The sequence below is a fragment of the Hibiscus syriacus genome, unplaced genomic scaffold (assembly GCF_006381635.1).
Source record: "Hibiscus syriacus cultivar Baekdansim isolate YM2019G1 unplaced genomic scaffold, ASM638163v2 tig00110548_pilon, whole genome shotgun sequence".
Lineage (NCBI taxonomy): Eukaryota > Viridiplantae > Streptophyta > Magnoliopsida > Malvales > Malvaceae > Hibiscus > Hibiscus syriacus.
In genome coordinates, this window is record NW_024062775.1 from 4,800,010 (window position 1) to 4,812,907 (window position 12,898).

Consider the following 12,898-nt stretch of genomic DNA (forward strand, 5'->3'; position numbering starts at 1 on the left):
GGAAATATGTACTGCAACGGCGACATTCTTCTACTACTTCCAACATGAATCTTCCTCGAAATCTTCGTTATCAGCTCATCAAGAGCTATGTTTCTATTAAATGATATTTTAACACGCTCATTTGATACAAAAACAACGTCGGTTTCATCTTCTCGAATTTCACCATCATAATAAACAATAGCTGAAAGTCGCGCATTCTTTGAGTTTAAAAGTGCGGCAATATTATATCTGCAAAAAAAATAACTGAAACAAACCTGATTAAATAAATTATATATGAACGAAAATATAACACAATAAATATTTTACACATCAACGTAAATAATTTAAATAATATAATTTTATATTATTACCTGCATCGCAAAACTATTTCGACGTATGCTCCCACTTTTCAATTTTACAAACATAAAAATTAACTAAAAATAGTTAGTATAATATTTTTTCAAATAATGATAATAAACAATAAGTATAATTAAAAAATTATAACAAAATTACCTTATAACGAAAAATCGCACGAACTTCTAAATCAAATATGAGAAGATTGCCAGAATTATTATTCTTTGACGGAATTGTTGTATTAATTTATAAGTTGAGAGGAGAGATGCGAGGAGATGTGAGAAACTTAACCGGTGGAGGAGGGTATTTATAACCATATAAGGTGCGGTACCTGCACCGCGCTATATGTAATTATTTAGATAAAAGATATAGCGCGGACCAGAGACCTCGTTAAATATTAGCGCGGCCGCGCTATACCCTTACGTGGCGTATAGCGCGGATCAGGGGGTGTGCTATACACACGTGTAACCCATGTCAGCGTATAACGCGATACATGGGGCGTGCTATACCCCACATGACGCCAAATCAACATATAGTGCGATTCAGGGGCGCGTTTTACTGCTACGGGTATTAGATCGAGAAATATAATTTGACCGGTGTTAGATCGATAAATATATCAATCACCGATGATTTTTCGAAAAAAATACCGTGATTAATTGGCTGGCAAGTAACTATCTAAACCGGAATTACTCGGGCATTCTGTAATATAATACCGACGACGTTGCTTGCAACTTAATCCAATGCCCGGACAGTCAGCAATATAAATGGTAATGAATTTTAAAATAAAGTGATTATTTATTTTCACATTATAAATCTTTTTTTATAATTAAGTTATGAATTTTATTTATTCAATAATTTTTTGTACGGCCTGTGTATTAAACAATAGCATATAATATAAAAAGATATATTTTCAGCGTAGTAGATTTCAAATTAGCTCAGGACAAGTTGAAGGGACAGAAAACTCAATTAACAAAAAGACAAATAATGATAAATTATTTAAAAATAATATATTGTTAATAATGTCATCTAAACTTTTCATAAAATATATTTGTAATAGAAAAATATTCATTAGCATGTAACCGCCCACAATTCTTAATTATCTTACACATTAGTTTTTGTTAATAATGAAATTACCTAATATGATTTGTTGGTTATTTGTAGTGATGAGAATGAGACTTGAACCCGACGGATTCCGATCTGACTCGATCAGGTCAGATTTTTTTTATAAAAAAATGATATTCGGGTCGGGTCGGATTCGGGTTTAAGGTGAAAAATACCCGATCTGACCCGAAAAATATATATAATTTTACATTTTATATTTAGAAATAATTACAATAATATCTCTCTATATATTATTTTTTCAATTAAGTCACTGTTTATATTGAATAAAAATATTTTTTGTTTTGGGTCGGGTTTTTAAGTTATATATCGGGTCGGGGTCGAGTGAAAACTTGTTTTGGTTGGGTCGGGTCTCGGGTGGAGGACTCCTTGTTCTCGGGTCGGGTGCACCAAAAACATGACCCATGTCCATCCTTAGTTATTTGATATCGGTTGTGAAAAGTGTTATTTTTTTTCTGAAATGTTAATTTTTATACAAGTAAATTAAATACGAAATAAATTTATATATACATATATTATCATTATATTTATTATTTATCTATTGAATATTTAAAAATTAATATTTATATAAAATATTTTATTTGTGCAATAAAATCTATTTTAAAAATATAAATAATAAATTATTTTATGAATCCTTTCTATTACATTAGTTATTGATCCTACTATTTAAAAACTTTTAAACTCATTTTAAATTATTATTTTAAATAATCAACTACCCATAAAAAATTAAAAGTCAGAAATTAATGATATGAAAAAGTAAAATGAATGATTTTAATTAGTATAAAATATAAATGAACATAAATAAGTAAAATAAATAATTTAGTTAATAAGAATTATAAATGACGTAGTAATAATGAGAACATATGATAAAATATTTTTGGTAAAGTATACAAATGATTCACCAATTATAAGGTGTTGTTTTATTGAGTCTTCCGATTATTAAAAGATAAAATGATTCCTTAATTATAGGACATTATTTTTTTAAGTTTCCGACTGTTAAAAGTTACAAGATGGTCACCCGATTATTCATTGTGTTACAAACTCGTCATTTTTCATAAAAAATGATAGCAATTTGAGTTGGATGTTAATCTACTAACTGAGATATGATATAGTATGAACTAAGAATCTTAAACAAATATCATATCATATTCAAGTTAACGTCCAATTCAAATTACCATCAATTTTTTAACGAAAAAATGACGAGTTTGGGACAAAATGAAAAATCAAGTGATCATTTTATAACTTTTAATAGTTGTGACTTAAAGAACAACATTATATTATCAGATGACTATTTTATAAATTTTAATAGTTATGAGACTGAGTAAAATAATATATTATAATCAAAGAGACATTTTTATATTTTATCAAAAAAAATTAGTATATATATATATAATGTATAATTTTTATAATAAATTTTAAAATTAATATATATTTTACAACAGGGGAACACAAATTATAGTTTTAATAATTTAATCAGTATCATTTTTATTTTCCTCCGGTGCACTGCTGAAACAACAACGAAAGCCGAAAGGAAAAAAAAAAGATAGACATAAAAAAGGGGGTGGGGTGGGGGGAAGGGAAAAGAGAAGCACCTCGTATTCGGCATCGGCCTTCCAAGTTCCATGTTTCACGTTCCAAGTGTGGAACTGGATGGTCTATGGTTATTGATCCATTTCCCATCTTACTTCGATTTTTGTTTCATTCGTGGATTTGAATACAAATTGAAATTCAATTTCCAGCATAAAATATTCGGATTGATTGGAAATTGAAGAATGGCGGCGCAAAACCAGGCCGATCTGTTCGATGCTTATTTTAGGAAGGCGGATTTGGACGGCGACGGCCAGATCAGTGGAGCCGAGGCTGTTGCCTTTTTTCAAGGCTCTAATTTGCCCAAACAAGTTCTCGCTCAGGTCATTTCCGTTTTCTTTTTCGTATTTTTTCATACATATTGACTACTTACCTTTTTCCTTTGGTGGCTCCTGAGGCATAAATCAGATTTTATTTTTTTGTCTTTCATTCCGCCAATTTTACAATGTTTCTATTTGATTAGGGTTAGGTGCTATTAATTAATGAAAATGTTGGACTTCTTCAGATTTGGCTCTAATTGATCGGTTAACTGCTCGGTGGAATCTTTTTATTTCAATCTGTTGCTTTTAGATGTTGGCAACTAGCTGGCAATCGAGAGAAAAGCATAACGAAAAACACACAATTGATATAGGTTTTACACTAATCTTAACAGCGCACTTTGTGATTTTAATTCGTAATTGTTAGTGATTTTCTGTCTGTCCTTTTAACTGTCAAATTTGTTAAAATCTGAAACAAGAAGCAGGGTTTTGGTAGTTTTTTTTTTACCTGATAATTCTTGTATCTGCTTTGCTTAAGGAGATCTTAGTATGTAGAAACATGGCTTTTTTCACAGTCAGTTGTGTTTTTGTTCATGTTCTGTTCCGTGCAGGTGTGGATGTATGCTGACCAGAAGAAACTGGGTTATCTTGGTAGGCAAGATTTTTATAATGCCCTTAAACTTGTAACTGTGGCACAAAGTAAGCGAGATCTGACACCAGATATGGTCAAAGCTGCACTGTACGGTCCTGCTTCAGCTAGGATTCCTGCTCCACAAATAAACGTTGCCGCCACACCCACACCACAACCAAGGGTAGGAACTGTTACTTCGCTGTCCAGTGGCAACACATCCGTGCCATCCCAAAATTCTGCCCTCAATGGGGCACCTGGTCTTGGTAATGTGGGTGTAAACCAGCAGTATGCCCAACCATTGCAAAATCAAGTTGTGAGTCCACCTCAAGCCATGTCTCCCGTCACTTCATCACAAATACAACCAGCACTTGCTGCAGAAGGCGTGCCGAAGGGTGGTAACATGGTGGCTCCTCATCGTCTTCCAACATCAAACTCGTCAACTAATTGGCAAAGTGGAAGCTCAGGTGGATTCACAACGGGTGTCAGTAACCAAGCTCAAAACCGAAGTGATAGTCCTTCTGCAGGCCAAGGATTTGGACTTACAACTTCGGGGTTGACACCTTCTATGCAACCAATACCACAAGCAACCCCTGTGATATCCTCTTCTGCTCCAAAACCGCAAGATTCTTCCATTCCATCCAACCAGTTAGCAGCAGGGGATTCCAAGACATTGGTGGTTTCAGGAAATGGATTTGCCTCTAATTCTCTTTTTGGTGATGTCTTCTCTACAACTTCATCACAATCAAAGCAAACTTCTTTGGCAACAACATCTTCTGCAACTGGCTTCATTGTCCCAATGACCTCTGTTCCAGCTTCTGGGCCCCATCCTTCTGCAAAGTCAATCCCAGCTGAGTCTTTGCAGGGTACAATTTTTCAACAACCTGTGGGTGGTCAGTATCACCCAGGTCATCCAACAGGGAGACAGAACCAGCAGGCTGCAGGTCAAAACAATGCTGCATCTAGTTCAACTGGGTTTCCTGCTGGACCTGGGAACTTGTCTTCTGCTCAATCAACTCAGTCTCAGCACCCATGGCCAAAGATGACTCAATCTGATATACAGAAGTATACAAAAGTATTTTTACAAGTTGACACTGATAGAGATGGAAAAATTACCGGTGATCAGGCTCGCAATCTGTTCTTAAGCTGGAGGCTTCCAAGAGGTAGGCTATGAGCAACTGTCAGCTTTTGGTTTATCATCTAGTAGCTCAATTGTGTTGGTTAAGATATATTTTTGAAATCTTATGGTGATAGTGCAATAGATCATGTGGACTCTGCATGGATATAACTGGCCGATCATTAAGTTTGTATTATGTTTTTTAGTTAATTTTTTGAACAAACAGTCACAATCTTTGTAACTACCTCTAACCAGACAGACCACAAAACAGCTCCCGGAATAAATTGCCTTGCAGTTATTCTTAAACTCATGGTAAGCAGGTAGGGTGCTTGTAAAATAATGAAATCTATTATTGATCGATGAAACATTAATCAATAAAAGATAGGCTAATCTCTTTGGTTTACATCAATCAATTTTATTGTTAGAAGTGTTAATGATAAATCATTGATAACATCACTCTTCAATGATTATTTTTGTGTGTGTGTGTGTTTCCTTCATACACTTTGGGTTACTCAATTTGGAAAACATTTTAAGAAATTATTTTCAATGAATTATTTAGTTAACAATTTAATGTAATTGAAACCAGTTTGGTTCATTTCTTTTCTATTTTTTAATTTTTTACTACATTGACCTTTTTTCTCCGTATCAGCAGTTACAGCTCTCTTTTTTTAAGAATCATATAGCTCTGTTAAATTCAGAAATAATTTCGTGTTCCTTCTATAAGACAATTGCTGTGCTACCTTATGATACAATGGTCATTCTGAAATTATTATTGGTGTTTCAGAGGTCTTAAAACAGGTGTGGGACCTATCTGATCGAGATAATGACAGCATGCTTTCTTTGAGAGAGTTTTGTACTGCTCTTTATTTGATGGAACGCTATAGAGAAGGCCGCCCTCTTCCTTCAGTGCTCCCAAGTACTCTCGTATCTGATGAGACTCCATCCACTTCTGGTCACCCTCCAGTTCCACATAGAAATGTAGCTTGGGGGCCTGCTCATGGTATTGTTTTCCTATTGTGTCATATTTATTCCGTATTTTGCTTTTCCTTTTTTTCTTCATGGATAAATCTCCTTTTACAAAAACATCTTTTATAGGTTTCCTGCAACCACAAGCTACAACTGCTCCACTGCCACCTTTACCTTCTGCTAGGGGAAGACCGCCAAGGCCAGTGTCAGTTTCTCAGACTGATGCACAGACGCCACTCGCTTCGCAAAAGTCCAAGGTTCCAGTTCTGGAGAAGAACCTTGTAGATCAACTTAGCCAAGAGGAGCAAGTTTCTCTTAACTCAAGGTTCAAAGAGGCAACAGATGCAAATAAAAAGGCATTTCCTCTTCTTTGTGACTTTCTATTTACTAGAAGCCAATGTGGAATTTATTGTATCTCCCACCCCCAACCCTTTCCCACTTTTGATCCGTTTGTATTTATTTTCCATGAAATTTCTTTTATTTTTATTCTTCTTTTCCTCAATCAATGCTATAGATGGCATCTCAGGTGTAGGGCTGCCATGTACAAAGTCATTTAATTCAATTTCATTTTTCGCTATTCTGAAAGATGGTTAAAGTAACCGAGTATAGGCAATTTCTTGTGAAATTTGATATTATATGAACTGTTACAATTTTATATTGTTTTTAGGCTCTATTGTTTCTGAAGTCTGAAGTGCATGGTATTATCTATTCTAGATATTTGATTCAGCCTCATTTTTCTTTTTGAAGGTTGAGGAACTGGAAAAGGAAATTCAAGATTCAAGAGGAAAGACTGAATTCTTTCGCGCGAAGATGCAGGAACTTGTAAGTATGCTCCTTTTGACTTTATGATTATTGCAAGGCCTTCATCATTCAGTTACAGTTGACCTCTTTGGAATTAAACAAACCCTACTTTCTAGAATGCTAGTTTGCTAAAGACATAAGAATGCCTTAGACGGGAATCATTTTTGAGCTAAGTTCATGTTCATGTTCAAATGCATATGTTTTGCTGTCTTTGATGTTGCATCTTCAGACCATTGATTTGTTGCCCTTTTTATTTCCACTTGTTGCCACTCGGCACTAGATTTTATATAAAAGCAGATGTGACAATCGACTTAATGAGATTACTGAAAGAGCCTCTGCTGACAAAAGAGAGGTACATTTCCTTTTATTTCAATGTTCCACAATTCAATTCTACTTCCCTGTGGTGTTTTTTTTTTGTTTTTTTGTTGAGCAGTTGAACTATTCTGAATTTCAGGTTGAAGCATTGGCGAAGAAGTATGAAGAGAAGTACAGGCTGTCTGGAGATGTAGCCTCTAGGTTAACCATTGAGGAGTCCACATTTCGTGATATTCAGGTATTTAGGAGTTTTCTATGTTTTGAGTGATAGCTAATGTTTGATTGGCTTGATGGCCAAGCTTGAATTTCCTTTTGCTGAAAATTTATTGTGCTTTGCTTTCATTAGAAATTTCAGTCAGATTGACTTGAACCACTTGCAGGAGAAAAAAATGGAATTGTATCAGGCAATAGTCAAAATAGAACAAGGAGACAATAAGGATGGTGTTCTCCAGGTATCATCCATTTGTAAATAATTAGATTTGGTCATGGATACTGAAACCTGTATGTAAAAGCATAGTTTCTGTTGGCTTGTGCAGGAGCGTGCCAATCAAATACAAACAAGTCTGGAGGAATTAGTGAAATTTCTTAATGAACGTTGCAAACAATATGGATTACGAGCTAAACCGACTTCACTGGTTGAGCTTCCATTTGGTATTATTTCCACTCTGTCTATGCTTGTGGTATTTTATGATGTAAGGGCTTTTCCCTATGCTTTGGAGACAAAACACTAGAAGCTCGGGAGTTTAGATTGAGCTAATCAAAGATGGAATATATAGAGTGTACATTTAGTAAAAGAAGGATGACCTATAGATGTGGATATTCCATCTTCAAGTTGGACATTTCTATAGACAATAAGGTATGGCGACTTAGGACACAAATTGACGGATACATATCTTAGAAGGATTGAGCAAATTGTTGCACAGGGTAAAATCTTGAATGCAGGGATGCAGATGTTAAGATATGACCACATAGTTTGGAGTTGATAAATAATAATTTGCATAGACCTTGAAGAGACTGGTTTGTTGATAAGAATGATTGGGGGAGGACTTGTGTACTCGAGGAAAATATTTCTGTTTATGCTACTATTCTTAATCTCCTTCAGAAGCTATAATTTGTAACTTATGTAATCTTGTCACACTTTTTATTTGCTTTTTAATCTGCATTGAGCTGAATGTGGGTGTAAGGTTTCCCATCATTTTTTTTCTTTTTTCAAGATAGTAAATTTAAGATATCTAGAGAGCTTTTATTGGATTTGTTTTCTTATTCAGGTTACATTTTTTGTGAACATTCCATTTTCCAGCTAATCTTATGTGTTTTTATATAAGCATATACCTAAAAGATTTCACTTTATTGTCAACTTTTCAAAGGCTGGCAACCTGGAATCCAAGAAGTTGTAGCTGATTGGGATGAAGATTGGGACAAGTTTGAAGATGAAGGTATGTGCTTGTAGGGCATATCTTTTGATGTCCAACCTATTGTTTGGTGACCTTATTTAATAATATTTGGCATGCACTTGACATTATGTATAGATTTTTATATGGTACTTTCTTCTGATTAGTCTAATTTGTATTCTATTCTGATGAATCATGACTTGATTCTCCTTGTAGGATTCACATTTGTAAAGGAGCTCACACTTGATGTGCAAAATGTCATAGCCCCTCCAAAATCAAAATCTTCATTAGTTCAAAAAGAAACAGCTTCTGTAATCCCTGACAAAGACATAACAATTGACCAAAGTGAGGATGGCCTGGCAAAAAGTCCATCTGGAAAACCGGATGTTACAACAGATAAGCAATCTCAAGAATTCCAGGATTCCCATGGGACAAGTAGTGGTGCTGATGGTTCTCCCCACGCCAAGAAAACTGATGATACTGATAGCTCAGCTCTTGCTAAAGAATCTAGAAGGTGTGTTGTTTCGTTTGCAGTATTATGTAGTTCTCCAACTACTATTCCTCTTGCATTATTTTCTGCAAGCAATGAACCTGCAAATGGTTGTACAGTATGGATTTCTTTTTCCTTTTTCTTCCTTTAAGTCTTTGATGTTAAGGCTTAAGGTTTTGACCAATTGGTGATATACCCTTTACAGTGATCAGGGTGGTGCTGAATCTTTATTTTCTGAGGACAAGAGTTTTGATGAACCCATCCGGGGAAAAGTTGATTCTCAGTTTAAAGATCCAGTTTTTGGCTTTGACAATGAACATGGCAAGGTAAGTGGATTTTTAGTCTTGCAGACTCATTCAGATTAAATTGCAGGTTGTTTTCTTTCTGAAGCCAAATCAAGAGAATGAAACTGATATTTTCTATATTCAGATTGGTTTTCTTTAGTTATGAAAAAGAATTATGTTTCAGTTATAATGAAAATTTTTTGTTTGGTCTTTTGGCCAAGGCTGATTTGAGTAGTGCCTACAGTTTTCTAGTTTAATATCTCAGGACATTTTAGTGTCAAATTAGTTTATCAAAGACAACCTTATATTATTTTCTCTTTCTTTGAATGTCAAAGTTTCTCTTGTTTGTCTTGATTGCAATATATTTCTTAACCGATGCTTGTTTCTTGAAAAGATTTGTCAGAATTTTATTGAGACTCACAAATCGGTCTAAAGAAAACTTTTCTTGCAGGAGATGGATCCTGAGAGGCATGATGATAACTCTTTATTTGGTCTTGGTGGCTTCAATATAAAGCCCATAAAAACACAGACCTCGCAAACAGAAAACTTGTTCCCTGGGAAAGGTCCGATTGTTTTTGATTCTGTTCCGAGCACCCCTGCAAACCCTGGTGACATGATCCTGGGGAAGAGCTTATCTATTTTTGCAGACTCTGTTCCAAGCACCCCTGCTTATGCAGATAACATGTTCAAGGGGAAGAGTTCATCCTTGTTTGCAGATTCTGTTCCAAGCACCCCTGCCTATGTGGATAACGTGTTCAGGGGACAGAGTTCATCCTTGTTTGCAGACTCCGTTCCAAGCACTCCTGCCTATGCGGATAACATGTTCAAGGGGAAGAGTTCATCCTTGTTTGCAGACTCTGTTCCAAGCACTCCTGCCTATGCGGATAATATGTTCAAGGGTCAGAGTTCATCCTTGTTTGCAGATTCTGTTCCAAGCACTCCTGCCTATGTGGATAACATGTTCAAGGGGAAGAGCTCTTCTCCTTTTGCGGATTCTGTTCCAAGCACCCCATCTTACCATTATTCCCAACAGAGTTTTGGTGAAGGATCAGAAGCTTACTCATTTGACAGTTTCTCTAGGTCTGATTCATTCAACATGCAAGACAGTGGATTGTTTCAGTCCCGCACCTTCGACAGGTTTGATTCCATGCACAGCTCAACAGACTTTGATCAGGGTTATGGGTTTCCTCCATCGAGGTTCGACTCATTTAATGCACGTGATCAACCTGATAAATCACTGTCTAGATTTGATTCCATGGGAAGCAGTAAAGGGTTTGGTCATAATAGCGAGTTTGCGTCATTTGATGACAATGATCCATTTGGGTCAACAGGGCCATTTAGGACTTCACTGGAGAGTGAGACTCCGAGGAGAGATTCCGATAAATGGAGTGCTTTTTAGTTATAAATAAATGCGGCATCATACAATATAAATGCAATTAAATGGACGCGGGGGGTGTTTCGCGATATCATGCCTTGTAGGTCGAGATTTTGGTCTCTTGTGTGGTGGTTTTGATTATTTTGTTAGTATATATAGTAACTCGATAAAGGAGTGATTGTGCCAAAGTCTTTTTTGTTTCTATTCTCTTTTCTGCATCTTTATACAGTTCATTTTCTTTCGTTTGGTTGTTTTTAGTTTTTGTAGTTTTAGTGGCTTTTCTCCTGGTTTATGGACGGGTCTGGACTTGCGGAATGTTGTTTCCAAATAGTCGGTGATAATCATTGTATGCGATATGAAACGTAAAATTTGTATAAACTCATTTTTCATGCACTCATTGTTCTTGCTATGATTTTTGGATAATAATCCTTTATTTTTCTTTCATCATATATGTGCGTGTAGGATGCTTGTTTTCTGTCCTGATGGCATATAGTTGTGGATGATTTTGTTGGCAGTATTTTGATCTCATAACTTACAAATCTCTCATGTGGCTTACTCTCGGTGACAGAAATTCCCTGCAATTGCTGAGACACAGATTACAATCAATTAAGCTCCTCATTTTCTACTGAATTTTAAATTTTACTCCTTCAAAAAGAATAGAACACTATTTTTGGCAAAATCCACGAAATAGGCAATCAGAGACAATAAGAGTTTTAATTATCAATCGCTTACATTGAATTGGAAATCTTCACAGAAGGGGAGTATCAAAACCGGAAGCCAAATCAGGAGCTTCTCTGAAATCGGCATCGAACGAGGCTGACATTCATCCAAGGGCACGCATAATGAAGTGAGTATTTCGTCGAGCTCAGAAAGGTAAAAAGCACAAAGCTTGATGTACGACGCATGGTAGGAGGATGGCGAGTGGGTGGAATTTGGGAGCTTTGAAGCCTACCGAATGGTATGTAAGGCTGCTTGTCCTGATTTTCGGTCTTGTGTGAGATGGGAATATGCTCTTGATTTGGGACGAGTCTTCCGACTACAATTTTGATGTACAAAATTTCATGCGTCATGGTGTCAAGTGGAGTGGTCTTAGAGTTTCTCATGGTGATTAAGTTCTATAATACTTTAATAAAATATGTGATTCCGTCACATTTATCCTTTTGTAGAGCACCTTAATATGGATTTTTTGCTTCTTCTCGATGTATGATTATATACCTGCTACATTTATAGATATTTCACGAGACATAACATTTTCTCTTGTTCAATCTCATTATATCTTGTCATGGATCTGCTATACCACATTTGGTTATACTGACTATTCTATTTGTTGGAACGTTCAACATGAAATTAAATGTCCAATAAATTATTTTGATATAACTTATTATTATGAAATCATTATTTTTCTTAAAAAAAACAATTCTTACGATCACGCCTGCAACTCACGTGAAGAACTATTCTTACAACTTAGTTATTCAAATTTAGCTGCTTCTGTGTCTGTAACTCAATTCAGTTGAAGGTTTGAAGTTGTCTATAACTTTTCCGGCTCAGGAGCTGCGGAAAGGTTTCAATCTTATGCACTGATAGATCTACAATTGCAAAATACTTGCAACAATTTTAGGGGAAGTTCTACAATGCGGCACCTTAATATAAGATTAAAATAAGACGCTATCGATTTTATTATTATTTAAATAACAAAACCGTTAAAAATCACTTAAAATATTATTGTTTTTACCTAAAAACATTAATTTCTTTTAACATTTTCGGTAAAAGTGTCCAACAATAACAAAACCAGTATAAAAAAACCGGTAGCGTTTTACTAAATCCGGTAAAGCGCCCAATAATAACAAAATCGATAGAAATAATAATGTTTCCGGTCATTTTTACATGTTTTATTATTTAAATAATAACAAAAACCGATAACACTTTTTTTAGCCGTATATTATGACTGTCGCACCTGAGCATTTCCACAATTTTAGCCCTTTGGCTGGATTAAAACAACACTAGTTCTTTTTCTCCATTTGAATGTCCAATTGAACACAATTGCTTCGACAAACAGAACTTTGCAGCAAAATGATATGCAAAGTTCAATAATTCTATATATACAGAGGCGGAGCTCTATTGGGGTCAAATGGACCTCGAAACCTATAAAAAAAAATTATATATTCGATACATTTTAGTCTAATAGAATTTTATTTTTTTTTCATTAATATGAGATGAATATAATGCATAATATGT

The 12,898-nt window shown here is 35.2% G+C and overlaps 1 protein-coding gene across 1 annotated transcript; it reads left to right on the plus strand.

Annotated features, from left to right (window-relative positions):
* Nucleotides 1–2,990: 2,990 nt before the first annotated feature.
* On the plus strand, nt 2,991–11,069 carry LOC120130924 (epidermal growth factor receptor substrate 15-like 1). The gene is made up of 13 exons (XM_039148071.1): nt 2,991–3,362; nt 3,908–5,087; nt 5,826–6,041; nt 6,137–6,363; nt 6,755–6,829; nt 7,089–7,160; nt 7,263–7,361; nt 7,504–7,575; nt 7,660–7,774; nt 8,491–8,559; nt 8,731–9,028; nt 9,210–9,330; nt 9,740–11,069. The coding sequence occupies exons 1-13, from the start codon at nt 3,225–3,227 to the stop codon at nt 10,685–10,687; spliced, it is 3,630 nt and encodes a 1,209-aa protein (XP_039004002.1). The 5' UTR covers nt 2,991–3,224; the 3' UTR covers nt 10,688–11,069.
* The last annotated feature ends 1,829 nt before the right edge of the window (nt 11,070–12,898 follow it).

Coding starts and splice junctions, on each gene's coding strand:
- LOC120130924 (XM_039148071.1), top strand. CDS start 3,225: ATGGCGGCGCAAAACCAGGCCGATCTGTTCGATGCTTATTTTAGGAAG. Junction 3,363..3,907: donor CCAAACAAGTTCTCGCTCAG/GTCATTTCCGTT, acceptor TGTTCCGTGCAG/GTGTGGATGTATGCTGACCA. Junction 7,362..7,503: donor CCACATTTCGTGATATTCAG/GTATTTAGGAGT, acceptor AACCACTTGCAG/GAGAAAAAAATGGAATTGTA.